The sequence below is a fragment of the Micromys minutus genome (assembly GCF_963924665.1).
Source record: "Micromys minutus genome assembly, chromosome: 1".
NCBI lineage: Eukaryota > Metazoa > Chordata > Mammalia > Rodentia > Muridae > Micromys > Micromys minutus.
In genome coordinates this window covers 22,659,931-22,683,074 of record NC_137969.1, presented here as the reverse complement: position 1 = coordinate 22,683,074, position 23,144 = coordinate 22,659,931, and the positions used below count along the sequence as shown (strand labels likewise).

Genomic DNA, 23,144 nt, shown 5'->3' with positions numbered 1-23,144 from the left:
TGGGCTCTGTGGATGCTGGGATGTAGTGAGATGACAGCTTCTGAGGGGAAGGAGACAGAACAAACACCATGATTATAATGGCTGAGCCCAGGGGAGAAGCAGTCTCAGTCACCTGTAGTTGGCATTAGCCTATGGAGAACGGTCCTCCATTAGACCATTTACCCTGGTCTTTGAAAAACAATCCATCTCAGGTCTCCTCCATGGCTCCTGGCGCACCCTTTCTTCAATCTGAAAGCAAGCGGCTCCCCGCAGACTCACCCCATTCACATTTTTGCCTGTTCTCTAGTCATTAAATCTAAAGAATTGGAGAAGGGAGGACATGTTCATTTCTCATCTGGAATAAAGTCTATGTGGCCCAGTTTGTTTCTGAGCTAGAAGCAGTGAGTTTCAAATCTATTGCCCCTTACAGACTTGCCATGACTAAAGCAGGAACCCTGGACAATCAGGAGCCTGGCATTTTCTGTACCTATGATGTGCCATGCACCTCACAGACTTTCTTCCTATTGCAACAGCCTTGGAAGGTAGGTGCTGCTATGTGTACTGCCCTGCAGGAACTTGGGGTGTGTGTGCCCCAGAACCAGTTGTGTGATGCGTTTTTTCACATATCTCAGAAGAACAATGAGAAAAATAATATAGAATAGAGAGGCTGAGAGGAGAGACTTGGCTCAGTTTCATTTAGCTTCAGCTCCTGAGTGCTGTTGTGTGGTAGGGGTTGGACCACAAAGACTGACCAATTAAAAGAAGCTCACTTTGACTGGGATGAAATTCCCTCTGCCCTTGTATGGCCACTAATTTATTCATATCTCTACAGGTGTGGCTTTAAGTGGGCAAAGTATGATGGCCACATGCTCCTGCTAGGATGAGAGAGAGAGAGCTCTGGGTCCTACTGCAGTTCTATCTCTGTTCCTGGGCAATCATGTGACAGCTCTCTCTATATGGCTGTCCTCAAGGAGGAATTAGAAAGAGCACAGCAGAGACAGAACCGGCAAGCTTCCGGAGGGCCACTCTGAGCTGGGGCACATGAGAAGATTGCCCATGATGAATGACAGCTGTGGGAGGCTTGAGAGGGAGCACTGGCCTCCTCTGTGGTCTGTATGTGCTCCGCCCAGCCATACACATTCACGTGTGTAACATCAACCTAACTGTGCACGGTCCTCAGTCATCCTCACCTGGCTCATGTACATCATCTCCCTGCCCACTCATCTGTCACCTCCTCCATGAAGCTTTTCCCCAAGCTTCCCAGTATCACTTCTTTGGAACCCAGGGCTTCTCTCCGGTGGCTCTTGACACAGGTGACACTCTCCTGATCTGTGAAGACTTCAGGTTCCTAATGGACTCTTACCAATAACAGGCTCCAGCACTCAGGACCTTATCTGACTTTGATCCATATCTTATTTTCCTGGAACACTGGTGAAAAGAGTCCATGGAGTCAACTCATTATTTTTGTCCTAGCTGCCAGGAAGCTCCGAGATATTTCTTTGGTGGTTCCTCCTGGGAAAATGACAGTATTATTTCCTGTGGCCCAGCCATGGCCAAAGGCAGGTTGGAAGTACTTCATGTTACATAATGGATCAGATGAGCTCAGTGCCTCAGACAGGGCACACAGGTAAGCTTCTTGATGGTTCCTAGTTCCCATTTGCTGCCTGTGTTGCCTGACTCATGGCCCTGTCCCATCACCTTGAAAGACGGTCTCCTTCAGCCAAGTCCTTCTCATGGGGGCGTCTCTCTGGTTCTCCCCCTGCCCCAAGTCCTACTTTCTAGAAGGATCCTTGTGATGACACTGTCCCCTCCTGTCCCCTCCTGTCCCCTCCTAGGCAGATACTCTTCTAGTCTGAATCCAGTTCATTGATTCCATCAACGGCCTTTATTCCTTTCTCTTATGTCACCTTTGAGTGTCAGCAGAATGGGGTTGAGAGCCACCCAGGGGATTGACACAACTCACTCTGGGTGTGTCTCCAGAGAGGATGAGACCAAGAGGGTTCTGAGATAATGAACAGTTTAATACATTGGTGGATATAAAATGTGAAGAGACCATGGGACAAGGGAAGTGTGGAAGGTGGGGGCCTGGCTGGAGGGAATGGGTCATCTGCCTGAGTACCTTTGGGAGCTGTCTCTCATCCTGACCCCTCCTTATGAAGGCTTAGCTCTGGTTCCTGCTCAACATAGTATGAATTGCTTTGCCACATCTCCTACTGTGATGAACAGAAGCCTCTGAAACTTCCCTTCTTTTTATATTGTTTATATTAGATATTTAGTCACAGGGGTGCTAAGTCTGATGGACACACCATGCCCTCACCACAGGTCCAGGCTCTAGGAAATAGGAAGCAGACCCTTTAATGCAATGGTGGAGGCTGTGTCTCTGTGTTCTACACTAGCACCATGAAGAGATGGAAACAGTGGAGGGAATTTGTAGAGCTTGAAGACTCACTGAGATTCCATACAGACAGAGTTCGAGGGTCAGGGAGGCTTGGGTGCCGAGATACAGGAGCTAACTACTCAGTCAGTGCCTGTGTCCCCTCACCTGCTTGGTCAGAGGGACCAGGCCAAGGAGGATATGGAGACATCATGTGTCCATGGGGCTATGAGAGCAGACAATGCCCCAACACTGTCGCCTGATGACTACACTAGGCTTAGGAAGACAGATATGCTCACTACTACATCCCCAATACTGCACCAACACACACTGTGATTCAGCGTTTCCTTAAACCACTCTGCTCCTTCTTGCCCTAAATGAGCTACAAATACAAGCTTTGCTTGGTCCATTGAAACACTTGATTCTAGAGTAGAGCCCAGCTCCTCTGGGATGACTAGAGCTGAAGCCCAGAGAGTCAGACCTCCATGGACCCTCCATGCAGAGGTATACAGAGGTCCATGCAGACACGCAGAGGTGGAGCTAGATGATACCTGTTGGTCTCAGGGCTCTGCCTTAAAGGGTTCTCCATGATATGTGCATGCCTTTCCCTGCTGTAACATCTCCCGTTGCCCTTCCCTGCCTGATGCATGGAGGCAGTTCACACAGACCTCGAAGCTTTTCCTTAGCTTAAATGTATGCTTGTTTTTCATGTACCAGCTCATCCTCATCTCTTGTTCTGCTTAATGGCTACTTATATAGAGCCATAAGCTATCAACCTCTGGGGCCTCCACATGGCTTCTCTCAGCTGCTGTCAATCACCAAGCCATTCTCACTCTCCTCTTACACAGCAGAATCTGGAAGATGTAGATGCCATGACTCATTGCCCTCTCCCCTTGGAGAAGACTCTGACATTTATGATAACAGATGGCTGAAAAACTACATCCCCAGGCTCTGTGTAGGGAGGAGAAGCTGTGAGATCATGTTCTGTCTAAAGGGACATGAACAGAAGTATGTGACATTGCCAAAGGGAACTCTGGATCCCCCCTTCTCACTTGTCCACTCCTGGCTGGAATGCCAGTCGATGGCAGTAACTTTAGAAGATGATTCCTGAAGCTACTTCATCATGGCGATCTCCCTGGGCCCCAATCTATGAAGTCTATGAAGTATCTATTTGCCCATAACATTTCCCATAATGTCATTACATTTCTACTCAGTTAACTAGTTGCCCTTCCTCTTGGAACAGGTTTGAACTCTTGCCCCCAGTTTTAGGCTTAAGCAGTGTCTCTTAAATAAAAGCTAAGTCTAGGACTTGATCCCAGGCTACTGTGATCTAGTAGTGGCACTGAGTGGAAATGTCTGAAGGGGCTCATGGGACCTATTACACTGTTGGCCTTGATTTATGACCTTTCTATGCTGGTGTCCTTTGTCTTCTGAGTGTGTAGTCACCACCCATTGACTCTGAACATGGTCATGTGATTTGCTTTAAACAACAGGATTTCACATTAGGTTCTTAAAAATATGTGAGTACTTTCCAGTTTGCAGTCATGGGTGGTGTCTCTCCATCTTTCCCTTCTTAAGACAGGTTCCTATTCTGTGGCCTAGACTGGCTCTAAGCTCATGAGGATCCTCCTGAGCTGCAGGATGATTTGATCACATTTTTGAACCCCAAGACTGTGAACTGGAAAAACCTATTTCTTGTTGTGGTGTGTCTCAGCCATAGCCCACAGCTTTAATCCAAGAGCTTTTTGTAAACAGGAATAAATAAAGTCAGCTATAGGTTAAGAGGTAGAGCATGCAACCAGTTGTCAGGGGACATAAGAAAACACAGGAAGTAGAAAGGAGGGGCATTGAGTTGAAAGGTATTTAAGACAGCATGGAGAGGAAGAGAGGGTCTTTTCCTTCTGGGTCATTTCCTTCTGGGTCGTCACCTGCGTGCTTTCTCTCCCTTTCTGAACTACCAAGCCTTCTGGCTCCTGAGTCTTTATTGGTAAAATTGAACATTTGGGATTTTGTTTCTTAAAGGCCACAATCGTGCTTCAGTTTTCAGAACTTTGGATTTACATACATGCTCCACCACACCCAGAGTTCTGTTTTCTACTTTTGTTTTGTTTGGAAAACTTGAGGTTGAACCCAAGACTTCACACATGCTAGGCAAGCAGGACACCAGCTACAGTCTCTGTCCTTAGACATGTTCTGCCCATCCTAACAGACCACTCCAGTCACTCCAGGGTGGCGGGGATGCCATCACATGATCCTGTCTTTCCCATTGCCTGACAACACTCAGAATGTCAAAAAGCAATTGTTTGCTGAACATCTGGAGTGAAACCAGTTCTTTTATTGATTAATAGGAATGTGTACCATTATTGATAGGAATGTGTACTGTTATTGATAGAAATGCATACCATTATTGATAGGAATGCGTACTGTTACTGAGAAGAATGCAACTCTCAGAATTATGTTTCACTCCAAGGCCAGGATCTCATTATCTTTGTTCTTTTTACCAAGTCTAGGCATAGTATTTATTGTGTATTATGGCTTAATATGTATATATCAAACACACATTTACACACATTTCTACTGGGCTGTGAAGTAAGACTTTGGAATCTGACTCATTCACTGTATCCCACATGGCCCACCCTCCCAAGGGTGCTTCCTTAGCTGGGCAGGTGGAGAGGCGTTCTCCCAAGCCAGGCCATATCCTGTTTCCACGGGAGGACTCCATTTCTTCCAGCAAGCCCAATTGCTGGAATCGAGCCTCTTGGGCTCTTTTCAACCACACTCTTCACACTGTAGAGCCTCTGCTATCTGAACCAGTGTCCAAAGCTGAGGAGGCGAAGAGAGCAGGGGTCCCTCTCTCTATGGTGCTTTCAGAGATGCCGGCGCTTGCTCTGTTCCACCACCTAGCATCTGGCTGGGACCCAGGCATAGGCTAGCATTGTGTGGTGAAAGGGAAGGACCCTACCTTTCATGGCTCCTGCCTCGTCGTGCTTTTCAAAGAGGAGGTAGCGTGGGCTCTCGGGGAGAAATGGCAGGCTTGCCAGCTGGACCAAGGCGGGGACAATGATCACTCCGAACAGGTATGGCCAGGTGCTCTCCTGTAGGGAGAAGACTCTGCTGATGGCGGGGGGCCTTTGGCTGTTTTACTGGGTACACTAGACTGAGCAGCTTGGACTCTGCAGGAAGCCTCCCTGCTTAGCTTGTCCCCACTGGCAACAGCTAAGAGAAGCAACAGAACACTGAGTTTGTGTGACCTCAGAGTCCCCATGGATGGTGACCTAGCACATCTCTGAAAAGCAGATGGCTCCTGGCAGTCAGGCCACTTGAGAGGTTACCAGAGGTGGCTGGCCTCCTAGCATGGGCCACCACAGCCAACTTGGGGTCTCTTGGGTCTCTTCTGCTCTTCTGCTCCTCCGCATAACTTGCCATTGGCATGGGGTCAGACATGCCTGAGTGTGAAACTGGACCAAGAGTCCTCCTGTGCCGTACCCGCCATCTTCCTATTGTCAGGGAAGACAGGGGAAGGAAGGATGACCCTTAGGTATGGAGGACCTTCCTTCTCCAGCTGGCGGGGAAGGACAAATGGCCACCTCCAACACGTGTCATCAATTTGCCTCATGCAGTGCAACTTAATGTGACCTAAATGCCCTGTGGAACATATGTTCTTGTGCCCATCAAGGTGACACCTCTTCCCTGTCTTTGTCACCCAGCTTTACAAATACTCTCCCATTCTGTGCCCTATAGAAGCATGGCACCCTGGGCAGTATTGACAAAAGGCTCTGGCTCCAAGCTGGAGACCCAGTATGTTTTATTTCCTAAAACAGGCAAAGCAGACAACCCAGAAGAGAGCAAGACACACTGGAACCCAAGAAGCCCTCACACGATGGGTTTGCTAGCCTATTCAGGGCCAATGAACTCAGAGCGCTTGGGTACATGTGACTGCTTGTCCTCATCATGCAACCAATTGTCCCTGTCAGCTTTTCTGTGACCCACTGTAAAGCCCTAATGGCAGGGAGCCCATGAGAGTGCCAGACACTGCCAGGGTGCAGTAGCAGGGACCCCTGAAGCACAGAGCAAGTCAGAAGGGGCCTGCAAGGACACTCGGCCAGCACTAGCTCGGCTATCATCCCCAAGGTTACTCTAGCCCTCCCTCCACTTCTCTGAAACTAGTGGGGACTTCAACTGAGCCTCTCCCTTTGAGTGACAGGCAAGGCCAAGCCAGGCTTCTCAGTTGAGGAAGCTTGTGACAAGAAGACCATGCAAAGAGAGAAATTGGGTGATCCACAGGGTTTTTAGTATAAACCGGCATGCAAATTATATTTCAGTGAACCATTTGAAACCATGGCAGAGAACAATGAACACTCTGTCATTTCTGCCTGTGCATTCCGCACTCATAGGTGCCACCCACTGTGGATTGCAAATATTCAGAAAAGAAAAAAAAAACACATATCCATGTTGAGCGCTCACAGACAGACCTCTTTCTCTGTCATCATTCCCTAAGCAATGTGGTGTAACAACTATTTACATAACATTTGCATGGCATTAGGTCTCACGATGATGCATAGGTCACATGAAAATACCACATAGAAGCAGTCTGACAAGGAACAGTAAAAACCACCATAACCAAGGCAGACCCTTCAGCCTAACCCAGGGTCACCAAGTGAGTGGCAAAGAACCTTGCTCTTGAGCAGATAGCTCGGATCTGTATTTGCTTATACTCCAATCACTATGGCTGTGAACAAGTGCCCTAAGCTATCCTAGGAGGGGACTGAAGGCTGCCAGAGGAGCCTTGTTTGACTTGACAGGAGCTGGAGCCAGGTGAGCTGGACTTGACTATCTGTCTTGCTGGTGCAAAGGTCGTCCATGGTGCTCATGGCGTTGTATCAACACGAAAGAAGCAACACATTATGCTGCACTGTTGTCCAATAGCTACCCTTCTCTATCGAGAAGCAAATGAGAGCGGGAGGCATTTTCTCCTACACTGACAAGTTTCAGGGTTCTTTTTGCTACTCCTAGAGGGTGGCCTCAGACTCTGGCTGGTTTTTTTATGTTTTAAAAACATATAATTCAAGGTAACCATACAAAAACCAATACTGCATTCTCTCTCACATGTAGCGCAGATTCTAGCCATGCATCTGGAGGGAGTTAAAGACTAGGAAACCAGATAGAGTCCCTTGAGAAGAGAGAAAAGAGGCTTGAAGGGAGGGCAGTGTTAGTGGGTAGGGGGCAGTGCAGGGGGCATATGAGAGGGAAAGAGAGCACAGTGGGCAAAGGTCATGGGAGCCTAAGGAATAGAGATGAGAGAGAAAGACTCGTGGTAAGCAAAACGAAGCCTGAATGAAAATGGCATAAAGAAGCCAGCTACTCTATTAACTAATTAAACAACCGAGTGTTACTCCCCTACCTAGGCAAGACCAAAAGTGTCATAGGTGTTATGGGTGTGCATTGGAGAAGTCTTTGTGAGACCAGTGAGGGCCTGAGATGATGCGAAGGGACACAGTGGCTTTGTGTCAGGAGTCCTTGTACCCATTGTCCCCTGGAAGACCGATGTAGGCAACCTTGTTGACCAAGACAATGTTTAACACACCAGTGGGGAAGGTATGTGGGTGTTCTAACAACTGTGTCTTGCACTTTCGATTGGAAGACCTCTGTTTTAAAGATGAACTTCTAAGCCTTACTTCTTTGAAGCGATGGAACACTTTGGTCCTTTCTATATAGAATCTCCTCCTAGACTACTATGAGACAGCCACCATTTTTAAAGTAGAGTGGGCATTGTGAATCTCACAGAATCAAAGTATTTTACAACACCTATTGTCCAGGAAACCCAGAGGAATGAAGCAGGGAACCTGAAGGTGACCAGGCCACCTTGCCTATTGGCAGAGGCAGCTTGGACTGTTACTGAGCATGAAACAACAGCTGCCCATCCCCAAGGCTCTTTGGAGAAGCAACATTCTTCTTTTTATTTTTTGCATACTCACAATCTGTGTATGGGAGGCTGTCAGTGGGATGAGGTCTCTATATAGCTCCATGAAAAACTGAGTGACTTTGTTTTTCAGTGTTCTTTCTTCCAGGCGACTGGGTTTCCCAAGAGCCAACCCTAGTGTCACATCTTGATGCATCTGCCAGTGCTTGAAGCATGGCGGGCTGCTCAGTATGTGCTGGAAGACTGAGGATGTTGGGCAAGGTGACTGGTGACATGGAAGAAGTCATTAGAGGTGAGACCTCCCTCATGGGACATTCTTGATGTATTTGTTTTTAAACTTAAGCTTTTCCTGTAGGCACCCTATTAGAGAACAGATGACGTTTTATAGAAACATAGTTGAGATCTCCCTATCTAAGCAGCATTCTTATGACTTCAGTTCTATTGGAGAGAAACTTGAGCCCTGAATGGTCAGGGAATGCATAGGAGGTTCCTCGAGAAGTTGGGGGGACTAGCTGGATAATGGGTTAGCTCTTCTGACCCCTGCATAGGCTCTTCCCTTGTTATTGTCCCTCGGTTTAAAGCAAAACATAGCAGTAACTCTCTCAGGCCTGGCAGCTGATATCTAACTGGGAGATTTGTGTGTTGGTTCTATTAGGCTAAATCTGTCCCCTGAGCAGAATTTAGCAGCTCACTCAAACTCAACTCCAGTGGCTCACAACAGCACAGCAATGATTCCATCAAAAGGAGGATACAGGTGTGGGTATCAGTCGATCTGTGAGGTAGATGTTGTATAAGAAGCTGGGCCACCCTGAGAAGGTGACTCTGCCACATATCTGATCTCAAAGGATGGAGGAGCTGGGGCTCAGAGGGCAAAGAGCTCCATCAGCAAGAACACCTGTGATCCAGCCACGCCTACCTCCAGCCACTTCCCAAAGAAGAGCCCTGATGGCCACAGCTTCACAGTACAGCCCTGGGGTACAAAATGGCCATCTGAGTGTGGCATAACAATCTTTCCCCTCCTCCACATCGGTCTCTGAGGGTCTGTTCCATCTTCTACAATATCTGCATTTCTTATGACCATATTTGTTCTAGATATTTTTGGTGTGCATCCATGGTCTTATTCTATTTCTACAAAAAGAGAGATCCTTTACAAGTTTATATTACTGCCCCCATTTCCCTCTGTTATCAATAATGTCATGACAATCCAGGAACATCCATGTTCCCCATGCACTAAGTCTCCTATAGGGCCCCTATATTCCTATACATAGCATGCTCATCCCCCTACTGTCCTCCCTCCATCTCTTGCTTTCAGAAGGGCTGAGCTGTCTTCTGCCTTGTTTGGTTCTGAAGACAACCCTCTGTTATTCCTATTTTATAGATGAAGAACCTGAGCCTGGGGCTGCTGGGAAGTCTTACAGCAAAAGTTATCCATTCTTTATTCTGCTTCTATTTGAAAGACAGTCAAAATTCCACACTGGCTTTAAAGGTCACTGACCCTATGAGCCACCTCTAGTCACTATTAGTTACTGAGCTTGTACAAATTTACTGAGCCTTTGGCAACCCTGCTGGTTCTCCTGATTCAGCTGAAGAAGCCAAGGTCCCAGGAATTTTCTACCCCACTGACAATTACACTCCCTACCTATGCTATAAATTATGCACTATAAGTAGCTGTGGGGGTGGGGCTGAACCCTGACATGTGCTCATCAGCTCTGTCCCCTTATCCTCTGCAGTCCACATGGTCCCACAGGTCACTGTGTAGCTGGACCTTGCTGAGACACGCCTAAATTTCATGACCATAATTGTAGAATTCTCTCTTTGATTCCTAAGGAGTAAGGCTGTTCTCAGAGCCACTCTCCTCGGAATTGAAACCCACGATTAATCCCTTCGCCAGCCTTCTGTTTTCCAGTTGAATTGCCTTGGCTTCTGAGTCCCATTGTTCTCTTTGTCTGCTGAGTGTCTCTTTATCCCTCACTCATCAGTAGCTCTCAACTAGATCTCAAAGCAAGAAGGCTCGCACAAGCAGCAGGACACTGGGGGATGCTTGCAAAAGCAGTGAGAGTGTAGGGGTGCACGCAGACTCTCTGTACAGATTGGGTTTCTCCTTAGTAGCTCTGAAGTTGGGGATCTATAAGGTTTGATTTCAGATAAGGCTGAATCTACTTATTCATGCTCCGGTGACTCTGGAGGTATGGTGGCCTCAATTCCCCATTTAAGGGATGATGATTCAAGCATCCTTTAGAGAGTTGTCTGATCCAGCATTTTATAACTATTTTAAAATCCCTTTGTTATACTTTTCAGGGTACCATCTGTGTATTGCACAGTAAATAGAGGCTTACAGAAAGAGGAAACTTCCCACAAACAAGGTAGATAGACTGTGCTTGCTTATCTTTGATTCCTAAGCATGGTGATATGAACATTGACAAGCAAGGTAACTGTGAGGGTGAGAGGTTGGCCTGGTGACAACTGTGAAATGAGGTCTTCAGCCTTCTGTTAAGGAGAGAATAACAAAGTGGGGGCATCCTTCCATGGGGGTATCCAGAAGGATGCAAGACATTCACCCTTGAGACTCCTGACAGGCCAACATAAAGGGGCCACAAAAAACAAGACTGGGAGAAAGACCCTCAAGACCCAAATCTGCACCAGCAGCCATCTGCCCCCATGGGAGTGCACCTGCCCAATCAGTGGACCTGTGGTAATTACATCCATGAGTAGACCAGGCATGACAAGAACACATGAGGTTGATAACGGAAACACAGGCAGAGGGAACAGACAGTGCAAAACCAAAGAAATCGAGAGATTCTAATACATTTGGAAGCCCTCGCTGCCTGCAGTGAGCCTGAGTTCCCAGACAGGTGTCTTCTGCTCTGCTAAGAGAAACTGCTCTTTGGCAAGGGGAGGGGGAGAGTTGAAAAGACAACCGCCTGCTGATGTGGGTGTGGCCATCTTAGAAATGGTCCGGATCCTCATACCACATGGTATATACCACCCTCTCTGGAAAGATTTCCACTGCATTTGTCCCCATTGCTCTCCCACTCCTGGCTTCTGTCGTGGCCATACAGGTCACACTTGTCCCTTAGGTCACTCCTATGTGTTCTGATACTTGCTTTGCTAAACCCTGAGGTATCCATCCAACCTGCAGAGGCTTCCCCTGACTCTTCCCTGTGGGATTCAGTCTAGTAGGAAGCCCAGAAAAAAAATTTAAAAGAATCCTGTGCCTACAGAGACAAGAGTCCTGGATGCCAGGAACCCACTCGCCATGGTCCGAAGGCCCACTCCAGTGGTAACGGGGCTGTGTGAGGAGGAAATCTCAGGAGCACTGGTTCAGCTGGAAAGTGGCAGAATTTGGGAGGCAGTTTCAAGGGAAAGCAGTGCAACGGGCTGTGGTGGCCAGAGAGTGAAGACACGGTCCTCAGGGGCTTGTGACTCACTTCCAGAATCACCTCCCTTCCAACTCCCTCCCAAAGCCATGTCCTCAAAGGGCAACTTTACTAATCATTTCCCCTGTGGCCCTTCAGAGATTGGATAGCTGGGCTCAGACAACCTTCAAAGGCTTGCTTTACAATTCCATTTGACATGACTTCAAGAACTGTTAAATTTATCTTTCGCTTCTTTTTCTCCCTCGCTTGCAGACACAGCTGCCATGGCTGTGCTGCCTCTGGAGGTAAAGTGGCCCCACTGGAGGCATGAGTCACCAAATCAGAAGTCCAGGCAGCCAGGAGCCTCAGAGCGAAATCGGCACTGAGACTGGCTTTGATGTACAGAGGACTGGAAGTCAGGAGAGGTGGTTCACCCCAGATAGACAGCACAGGCACTTGGTGGCCTGTCGGAGTTGGCTAGTCACCTCCCAGCCCATAAGCACGGAGCAGGTTATCTTAGTTTCTTTTCTATTACTGTGAAGGTATAATATGACTTATGAAAGAAAACATTTAATTAGGGGCTTGCTTACAGTCTCAGATGGTAAGTTCATGACCATCATGGTGGGGAGCATGGCAGAGGAGGCAGGCATGGCCCAGAAGCAGTAGCTGAGGGATTACATGTTTAGACAACAATGAACCAGAGTGAAAAAGCTAACTGGGAATGCCATGGTCTTTTGAAACCTCAAAGCCCACCCCCAGTGACAAACCTCCTCCAATAGAGGCACAGCTTCTAACCCTTCCCAGATAGATCCACTAACTAGAGAGCAAGCATCCAGATATATGAGCCTATGGAGACCATTCTCATTCAAACCAGCTCTGTGGGGTCCTGTCGGAGTCTTGGAAGCACTAGAAAATTTAAGGTCAAAAAGGTGCCTTCCCTCCTCCTCAAGGGGGCAGACTGTGCATTTGGATCTATGACAATACAAAAAAAAAGACATTTGATCATGTGTTCTGGAAAGTAAGAAAGATGAATAATCACTTCAACTAGAACTAGAATGTGGGATAAAGGGAGTTAGAGGAAGGAGTCTTTTGTGGGAAAAGCTAATTCTAGTGCCTGGCAAGAGAGAAGGCGCCTCAAGAAAAGCCTTGTCCTTAGTCCCTAAAGGATGACACAGTCAGAGCAGAATCACAAGGGCAAGTTCCAGGAGGGGCTCAGGGATGGCCCAGGGATGAGATCTTTAGGAGGCTTCAACTCTATGTCCTCTAGCTTAGCTGTTCTGGCAGGAGGGCGACTAAGATGAGAAGGGTAATGGGAGATGGGTCACCAGGCCTGGCATGTCACATTCCTGGGAAATGCAAACCCAGTCCCGGGGAAACCATGCAGTTACAATCCTGTTTGGAAGCCCATATGTCTAAAGGAGGAGAGTTGAGGACTGGGTGCCATTCAATAATGGCATTTAGACTCTACTGTGACATTAAGAACACACACCTTCCAAGCATGATCCCCTAGACAGGGTGTGGCATGGGGTGGGGGGAATGAGTGGTTTTTGAGGCTTGCAGGTCCACTGCCCTTGGTGAGTCCCAGGCCAATGAGAGACACAGTCTAACAAAATTAAAGGTGGACATTGCCGAAGTGGTCCTCTGTCATGCACAGGCACATACACACATGTACATATATACCCACATGTACACAAACAAATGCGTATGGTATGTACAAATGCATGTCCGTAGAGACAGACAGACAGACACATACAGAATAAGAATACAAAGGTGTTCATCTTGTGGCTGTTTCCAGAAAATCTGGTATTTCTGGGCTATGAGAAGCAAGTGAGGGGTGCCCCATGTGAGAATCTTTCTTTCACCAAAGAAAGATGTGACTTTCAAGTCAGGACAACTAAGGGCTTTTCTATCAGGTGCGGAGACTTAGAATAAATTCTCCCAGATGAATATATTCTTGACTGAAATAAAAATCTCTCTCCTCCCACAGTGAAGTGTGCTGGATACTAACTCAAAAAGTCCCTTGAGAACAAGAGCTTTCATATCCTTGGGGTGGGGTTCACTTGAGATAAATGGAGACCAAAGGGGGACGACTTCACCTAGGGTTCTGTGCTCCAGGGGGCTCCTCCTGATCTGTGCACAGGGGAACCAGAGTTCCCACTACAGATATGTAGGCTGAAAGCCAGGATTCTTTGACCACTGCCTCCCAGCCATAGGCACAGAATCAAATCTCCCCAAAAATGAGGTTTCAACCTGGACAGATATGAAAGAAAGCTACTCATTCTTAGTACTGAACATAAGCGGAGTGCCAGCTAATACCAGCTTCATACTATATGCATGTCTGATCCCAGGGCTTGCTGTGTATTTCCTGATATGTAAAACACCCGTGGAAGAGACATCACCATCAATCTCACTATACAGATGAGAAGACATGTTCATAGACGTTCAGCAACTAATTCAAATTCCCTCAGTCAGTGAGTGATAGATGAGATATAGCCCGTGGATGTCTGGCCTGGGATACTCTAGCAGTCATGTGGTAACTTCCTGGCAGCCTACCCTGTAAGGTCACTCTTTTGTGACAAGTCACACGTTCATTATCGCTGCTTTCTAGTACCAAGGGTAATTTTCTGGTTTAAAGTCTTTTGCTATCTTACAATAATTATTTTGCTGGAACAATCACTTTTCTCTTTGGGTCTGTATCTATTGTACTGAGAAGAAACTATGTTCCTTAGACAAACAAACATGGAGGGTTTACAGAGGTTCATCACAAACTGACTTCAGAATCAACTTTTCTGGCTCCCTTGAGGGAGGCACTTGTGAATTACTTTCTACAAACAAAACAAAACAGTGAGTGGCAATTAAAAAAAATCAGAGCTAGATAGGACTAAAGAAATTGCCCTGAGTAGTTTGATTTAAAGGCAATTAAAATGACAAATTATTTAGAAAACCATCTCTCAAGAATATGGCAAACTAAAAGTTCTAGAAGTAATATTGTCAAATCCATCTTTCAACATGCCACAGAGAGAAGACAGTGAGATGTATTTGCCAAGAGTCAGATCTTTCTTTGAAGAAACAAAATTAGAAGCAGCAGTTTGGGGTGGGGCACGGTTAAGATCATCTCTGTGGCTGGAGGATCTATTGTCTCAGTGATTTAATCATTTACAGATCTTGCAGAGGACCTGAGTTCAGTTCCCAGAGCCCATACAGAAACTCAGTTCTAGGAGACATGATGCCCTTCTGGCTTCTGCAAGCACTGCACCCGGGGTGTACATAAATACATGCAAGCCCTCATGTAAGCCCTCTTAAAAATATATAAAGAGGAACATGATAATTGTTTCCAATAAAACTCTCAATAGACTTCCACTGTGTCAAATGGCAGTGGCAGCATCCTGAGACCACAAGCAGTCATGGATGTCACTTCTAGTGAGGAAGAGGAGACCTTGGCTCCAAGGATGCTACCAACAGCCATCATTTTGAACTATCTAGCTAAGCAAATGACAGATACTACTAAGAAGTAAAAATGAGTCCCAGATCAGTATATAACACCTGCTAATTACCAGTTTGAAAACATAATACTGAAAAGAAATCCCATTAGCAATGAAAGAGAATAGCTTAGGAATTCCTTCACAATTACAATGTCGATTTTCTTAGTAAAAAACCCAGCAGCAGGGCTTGGAATCCGTGAGTGGCAGAAAAGGCAGCTGCCTGGCTTGTACAAAGACCCCATCTTCCTTCCAAGAACTGCAACTGTAGATAACAATAACAATATAAGGGGGGGGGAGAATGCAGCTTTCCAATCACTACAACAAAATAATATAAAGGAGACCCAATATGAGGAGGGAAATACTCTTCTTAGCAGAAAAACAGGAACCAGGCTGGAGAGATGGCTCAGCAGTTAAGAGCACTGACTGCTCTCCTAGAGATCCTGAGTTCAGTTCCCAGCAACTGCATAGTAGCTCAAAACCATCTATAACAGGGTCTGATGCCCTTTTCCGGTGTGTGTGATGACAGCTACAGTGTACTTGTATACATACAATAAATAGATAATTTAAAATAAAAGAAAAATGAAAACAGGAAGCAACCTTATGTTTTTTAAACCAATGTATCAGTTTAGTGTCATTTGGATCGAACATTCAATGTCAGTTTTGTTTGAAATGACAATGGTGCTCAAGGTCCCAGGGGATAATGAGCAAAGAAAAGATTCCAGCTTTGACAGTAGAGGCAGTCATACAACATTTAAACCTTGTGGGGTAAGCCAGAGAATGAGGAAGCTGCAGGGACACTAATGGGGAGTCCAGAAGCAGGAACTCGTCTGGACATGCTAACTTGACACCTGTTTAAGAGAACCTGGAGCTGGGTGATGCACACCTTGAATGTCAGCACTCAGGAGGCAGAGGCAGGGAGCGCTCTGGTCTACAGAGCGAGTTCCAGAGAAACCCTTTTTGTTTGTCTTGAAAAACAAAGCAAAGCAAAAAAAAAAAAACAAAATGCCTCTAAAGAGCATCTCGAACATGAACTGGGTGGAACCTGGGGAAAGTAGAAGAAAGGTAGGGGAAGATCACAAATGTGAAGGGTCTTCACACCATGCCCTGAAGTAGCGCAAAAGAGTTTAATCGTCAACGATAAAGAAATATATCCAGAGAGATGGCTGGGTAGATAAGGAGTTTGCCATGCAAACGTGAGAAGCAGAGTTCAGTGAGTTGTGTGGCTAACTTCCCTGGACTGTGAAGAGGATGGAGAAGGCCAGCTCTGAGCTTCTAGCTGCCTGACCTGATGCCCTAGCCACAGTGCCCTACCTCAAGCACATTCTCACATCTCTCCTCTCATATCCCACAATCTTGAACCAGCTTTTCTTTTTTTATCTTCGCCAGAGACATACTTTATTAATATGCCTTTTAACATGTCCCTTGGAGGAATAAAATGCCACAGAAGTGTCCCGCTGCTGCTGTTTCCACGAGTCTAATGAAATCATCACACCAGTTTAATTGATCCTGCACTAGGATTGCTCTTTCTTCTGCCAGTCCTGGCTAGAAAGTAACTCTCACCACTTCCTTCCACCTTTGAGTTTCAAAGAAACCACCTGAGCAGAACATCTCCTTTTGTTCTTTAGGTTTTTAAAGGCTCAGCCTTCTCCATCTTTTGAAGGTAAATGAGAAATGGGATTAAAATAAAGAAATAAAATCCTTACACCTATGGAGATGCCTATGGCTCCCACTTGGCTGGAACCTCACAAAACCCGGGAGAAGATAAGGGAAAAGCTTTCATCTGATGTTCTTTCTCTGCTCAGAGGCCTGGTCTCTACCTTCACAGAGCATGGACATGAAAACACAACACACAGATCTACCCTGCCACGGTGTTTACTGGGCTACATGCACATTTTCCTAGCCAGAGTCAGCTCAGCCTAGAGGAGCCAAACTGGTGCTGAGTATTAGGACTAGTCCGGGAGAAACCCATGTATTGAAGGCTTGGCTCCCCACTGTAGTGTTCCCAGGGAAGGCTTTAGGGAAGTGACTTCCTTCTGAGGGCTCTGACCTTGTCCATGGATTAACATGTGGTCCGGCTCACTGGGACAATGCCTTTGAAGAGTGTGTCTTGTTTCCCTCTGATCCCCCCCCCCACCTCTCTCTCTGTCTCTGTCATTCCCTTCATCCCTCCTATCCTGCCATGAGGTAAGCATCTTCCTCTGCCATGTCCTTCCACAGTGCTCTGTCTTAACAAACCCTCAACAATGCACCTAGCTGACATAGACTAAATTTCTGAAACCAAAATAACTTGTTTGCTCCTTTTAAAACATTCAATATTTTTTTCTCATTTCTTTTGTTGTAACAAAAAAAAAAAAAACCAAACCAACCAACCAAAACAAACAAACAAACAAACAAAAACTAACTCAGGAAAAGCCAACTTGTAGGTAGCAATGTCTCTTCAGCTGGCCCAGTGAGGTGACGGGCATTGTTGCTGGAACTTCTGGCCAGGGTCATGCTGATGCGCCCCGCTATATCGGGGGCAGCATTCCCAGCCTGGGAATAGAGGTGCTGCCTATGTTCAAAAGTCAATTCTGCTTCTCAGTTTCTTGGTAACCTGGACCATTCCTTGTCACCTATGTTCTTAAAAAGCTGTTGCTCCTCTATGGCTTGTGACTTGGCATCTTGTAGTACTGACTAGTCTACCTGTCTAAAAAGTCAGACACCCTGAGATAGCCCTGACTCCTCTCACAAGCTTCTAGCGACCATTACCCACTGATGCCCTCAGGCTGAGGTATTTAAGTGGGACATTTGCTCCAATCACCCCTTTTGGCTACCATTCTAAGCCAAGCCCTTAGCCACTCTCTGCAGACCAGGGCATTACCTCTGATCTTGACTGAGATGCTAGGTAAACTGGACATCCACATGAAAAAGAGTTTCAAGGAATCTGATGCCCTCTTCTGTCCTCCGAGGGCTCCTGCACACATCTGGCACGCAGACATCAACTTGGGACCACACACGTATACATAAAATTAACAAGTAAAATAAATTCTTAATAATAGCCAATGGGTATTTGAAGAGGTACTTAGCACTACTAATCATTGGGAAAATGCAAATCAAAACTGCTATGAAGTATCACCTCCCACCCAATGTTATCAAAATGACGGAAGATAGAAATGGGCTATGGCCTGAGCAAAGGGACCCTCCCCAGCGTGGTTGGCATACTATTCTGGGCTTTCACCTCTAAACAAATGTTAGGGTCTTGCCTAAGTGCTCCTCCCTGCTCAACAGTATCTTCTTCACTTCATCCCCTTACCTCCCAGCAGTCCTAGACCAGACAAAACTGCCTAATTATCTTTGAGGTATTCACTGCACATCACTCCTGCAGGAAAACCATCCTTCCCCGCAGTGTCCCACTTCTTCCATATCTGTTGACCATTGGCTAATTGCCTCCCTATAGTTTCCATCAGTGTGGAGCCTAGTCTGACTACTTTATAGTTGTAGCAGCAGCAGCCAGCCTAATACCTGGCACACAACAGACAGAGATCTCTACAAACTTGCAGAGAGGGTGGATAAATGACACCCCTGGACTGTAGTACTATAACCACCAGCAAGATGCAAAAACACAAAAACAAACAGAAGGCACAGAACAGGAGAGAGCATTGCACAAGGTGCTTCAAGGAGACATCCTTTGTCTATGATGTGCTCCCAGAGAAAACAGTGTTTAAGTGGGACATGGAGATCTAAGACTCTGAGCCATGCCTGCTACCAAGGATGCTGGGAAAGGGGTGACCTGTCAAAGGTCACGTAGCTATTGCAGTCTCATGAAGAGGAGAATATATCTGGCATCCTCTTTGCTGGACTCAAGAATCCAACTCATTTGTTAGCTGAGTAAGGGCAGAGGTTCAAGGAGAACCTGCAATAACAGAAAGTCTCTGACATTGGCATCCAAAAGGTTTGATGGATGACAAGGAATTTAGATCATAGTAAAACATAAATAAAAATACCTTACGGCTCTAATAAGTATAGTATGATTGGAGAATAACTATATTATTTGTTGGCTTTAATAGACACTTTTACATTGTAAGGGTTTAGGCTATGGTTGTAACGATGTTTCTATCATCACTAACAAATGCTAACTTTGAGAACTTAAAAGTATCTTTATACAGAAAGCAAATGAGTACTTTAATGCGATGCCTCACCCTGGCAGACAGACTGTTTCTAACACACTCGCACTAATTATGGAAATCATCAGGCACGAGACAACTGAAATTATCAAGCAAGCATTGTTTCTGGTTTTTGTAAAAAAGAGAGAGACAAGAGTGTGTCTGTAGTTGCTCCAGTTGGCAGAGAGGTGAGGCGCAGGTGGCTGCAAGGTTGAGCTGTAGCAAGTCACATATAATGGCATGGAGATTCATATAATGGCTCATCTGGTGAAAGAGCTTACTTTACTATGCAAACTGAGGGTCAAGTTTGATCCCTGGAATCTAGCAGAAGGTTGTTCTTTGACCTCACATATGTGCCTGGCACACACACACACACACACACACACACACACACTCACACACACACACATACACACACACATACACACACACACACTTACATTTTTTAAAGGAAATGTATATTTTAAGTGGTTAAAATGGTAAATTCTGTTATGAGTGCTTTAACACATGAAACAATCAAAATAATCAAAAAGCTTTAGAAACGTGATGTACACTGGTCAGTTGGCATCATCTTATCATATTGAAGAGCATGCCCAACTATTGGGCCTGTGGAACCATAAGATAGGAATTGTACCCAGAGCTAATGAAGTCAAGCAGTGCACTGGTAGTCCCTTTTTCTTAACTCAAGCATCTCCAGAGAAGCTAGCATTGGGTTCTTGGCTGGGTGAGACATGCCCAGCAGACATATTTGAAAGACAAGGATGATCTCCTTTTGCCTTGAGTTCTACATTGTCTAGCTCTCATCTCCAGCTTCTAAACTGTAGGCAGGATCTAGGCAGAAGGCAAGGGCAAGTCTTTGGATGGCGCTCTCTAAGCATCAGTGCCGGTGGAAGACCTCTCCTGGTGGGTTTGCTGGTTAAGCCATCTTGTTACAATTCCCTGCTGCCAGAATTCAGCTACTAAGAGCTGCTGGCCTCAGGCACTGCTGAAGTACCCAGAACAATCTTGGCGTATGTTAGCATCTTTTCCTCCTTCTTCCCACACTCATCCTTTGGGGGGGGGTGTCAGGAGAGGCCTCTGTATCCCTATGAAGCATCTGGACCACTCTCCTACCATTACCCTTATCCATTACAGGCCAGAGGTACTGTGGACTCAGCTTCCTTTAAGTCTTCATCAATGCATTGCTCCCTAAGCACAGCCATTGCAACCATGGCCTCCTACTGCGCCTCTGAGCCTGCCTCAACCTCCCCGTTACAATCTACTGCCTTTCCATTACCTCCTCCTAGCCCCGTACTATGGATCTGACCGCACTACAGCCAAAGCCTCTTGTTCTTCACACATCAAGGCAAACTGTAAGATTGCATGCTCATTTAGGAAAAGAAAAGAAAACCTCTACAGTGAGGTACAGTTAATGAATATCTTGGAAAGATGCTCAGAACGGGGTAAAATGAAAGCAGCAAGCTACAAAACCATATATACAACACAATCCTATGGAAACAATGCACCCACAGCCAACCATACATTCAGGTATGGTGCATACATATGTGTTTTTTGTTTTTTTTTTTTTTTTTAAGCAGAGAAAAAAGCCTATACAAATGCAAATTGAGCTGCTCAACAATGGTCAGTGGGCCTTGGACTCAAACATTTTGTAAGGTTTGAGTTTGTTATGTACTATTTATGTTCTAAGAAAATGAAAGGCACCTACAGCCTTCCCCCCATGAATATGTAAAACCCTTAAGGCTGCAGGAATCACTGCTTCTGGGATGAGTTTTCTAAAAGGAAGATCTCCTGTGGTGGGAGATGAAAGCCATCCTGGCTGGCCTGGAGGCCTCACTTACCTTCCCCAGCAGTTCAGGCAGGCCCAGCAGCTGTCCAGAAAACACACCAATACAGATGAAGATGGCAGTCACCTGGCCCAGGGAGCCCCGGATCTCCTTGGGTGAGATCTCATTGAGGTACATGGGGAGCGCGCTGAGTGCAATGCCTGAGGGAAATATGCAGCAGTGAGAGGGGCCCTGCCTCACACACGGTCACCCGATCCGCACTTACAGATGTTGTGGCTCCTGACTGTTACACCAAGACCAGGCATCAGCTCACATCGAAGACAAGTGCCACGGGGAAGAAGTAGGGTGAATCATGGCCATGAGGACATGTGGCATTTTAAATGAGAAATGTACCTTCATAGGCTTAGGTAGTTATGCATTTATTCCCCACTTGGTGGCACTGTTTGGGAAGGTTCAGATGGTATAACCTTGCAGGAGGAAGCACATCACAGGGGTGGGCTTTGAGACTTCATAGCCTTGCCTACTTTCAGTTTGTTCTCTATGCTTTGTGCTCTTAATGAGAGCTCTCTGCTTCCTGTTCCTGCTGCCATGCTTTCTGCTTGCTACCACACCTCTCCACCATGATAGATTCTTTCTCCTCTGGAAACATAAGCCATAATAAACTCCTTTCACAAGTCACTTTTGATCATGTTTTTGTTGCTGTTGTTTGTTTGGAGAAGTTGTTTTTTTTTTGTTTCTTGTTTTTAATCATCAATAGAAAGTACCTAATACATTGTGGTGTTAACCTCAATAGCACAGCAGAGCCATGGAGGTAAGAGACAGGAGGGACAGATGGGGCTACACCCTCTCTGTATCAGAAGCACATTTGTACTTTGCATTATAAAAAGGAGCTGTGCATCCTATGCACGCACACACTGCTATCTGTTCTTAGTTGACCTTTGACTTAGATGAGAGGAACAGGAGATGCAGTGGCCTTGTGAATCTGGGACCCTCCGCTAAGTAGAAGACTATAATGAGAATTATAATGGCATGAGACCTTAGGAGAGAAACACAAACACCATGAATCTCAAAGACAAGGCTGTTGCAAGAAATATTTAAAAATATTAAATACTTTATCTCTTTATCGGCCCTGAGGTCTCACTCCTCAGGCCTGACCCTGATACGGAGCCACGCGCACCTCTGGCGCCCTGTCTGAGCCACCGCTACAGCCTAACTTGTCCGGGCAACTTCCTTCCCTGGTGGTTTTCTGCCACCTGTCCTCTGCCTCTGTCCCAGGGTGTTTCTGTACCCCAAAATCCCACACAAACACAACTCCGATAGCTTTTCATACAGGTTTATATATTCAACTCTCAATCCACAAACCCTCTACACAACAAGATTGCATCAAATAGACAAAGATACAAACTGCCTTTCTATATGAGATATTAGATCTATAAAATCCTTACTGTTCATAGCTTTTTAACACCAATCAATCCCACCTGGTCTAGCTGGTTCTTGGGAAGCACCATGTTGATGTGATCTTCCCCCTCCATGTCTGACCTCCTCTGACCTCTCAGCCCTCTCTACCTCCTTAGCCCTGCCCAGTCACTGGCTTTCCTTTATTTTACTAATTAAAATGGGAAGGCTCAGTTGGAGTCATGAGACTAGGCAGCCCTTCTTGGGGAAGTGGAATTAACAGTAAAATACAAACAGCTTCAGGACAATCTACACAAGGCCAAGTCTTACCCAGTGGGTCAAGGTTGGACTGTGGACAACTGGCTACCTTTATTCAAATTCTCTATAAAATAGGCTAGCAGGAGACAGCCCAGAGAAAGTAGATTGTTTGGGGTGATAGCCGCCTCTATTAACTAAATTGTCATCTCTCTGAACAAGGATTAGTTGTGGGCAATTCATGAACCACTGTATTCTGGATACAGGGACCTATATATGGATTGGCAGAGTTACTGAAGTACATCCAGCTGTTAATTTATGGTTACTGTGGCTAAGCCAGTGGTGAAGGAAGAAGTTTGCTGGGACTGGGCCCCTGATCTACTGATGCATCCTGGCATGCCTGGTACCACCTGTCAAGGCTAGTTTGTCACTCACTAGGCATCTCCATTCTTAAGCA

The 23,144-nt window shown here is 46.1% G+C and overlaps 1 protein-coding gene across 3 annotated transcripts in view; it reads right to left on the bottom strand.

Annotated features, from left to right (window-relative positions):
- SLC2A9 (solute carrier family 2 member 9) overlaps positions 1 to 23,144 on the bottom strand; it is a 106,675-nt gene that overhangs the window by 53,557 nt on the left and 29,974 nt on the right. For all 3 annotated transcript variants that reach the window (XM_080917482.1, XM_080917481.1, XM_080917483.1), the window contains exons 5-6: positions 21,092 to 21,237; positions 5,316 to 5,448 (exon numbers count right to left, since the gene is read on the bottom strand). In XM_080917482.1, coding sequence (XP_080773608.1) covers positions 5,316 to 5,448; positions 21,092 to 21,237 — 279 coding nt within the window. The remainder of the gene's footprint in view (positions 1 to 5,315; positions 5,449 to 21,091; positions 21,238 to 23,144) is intronic.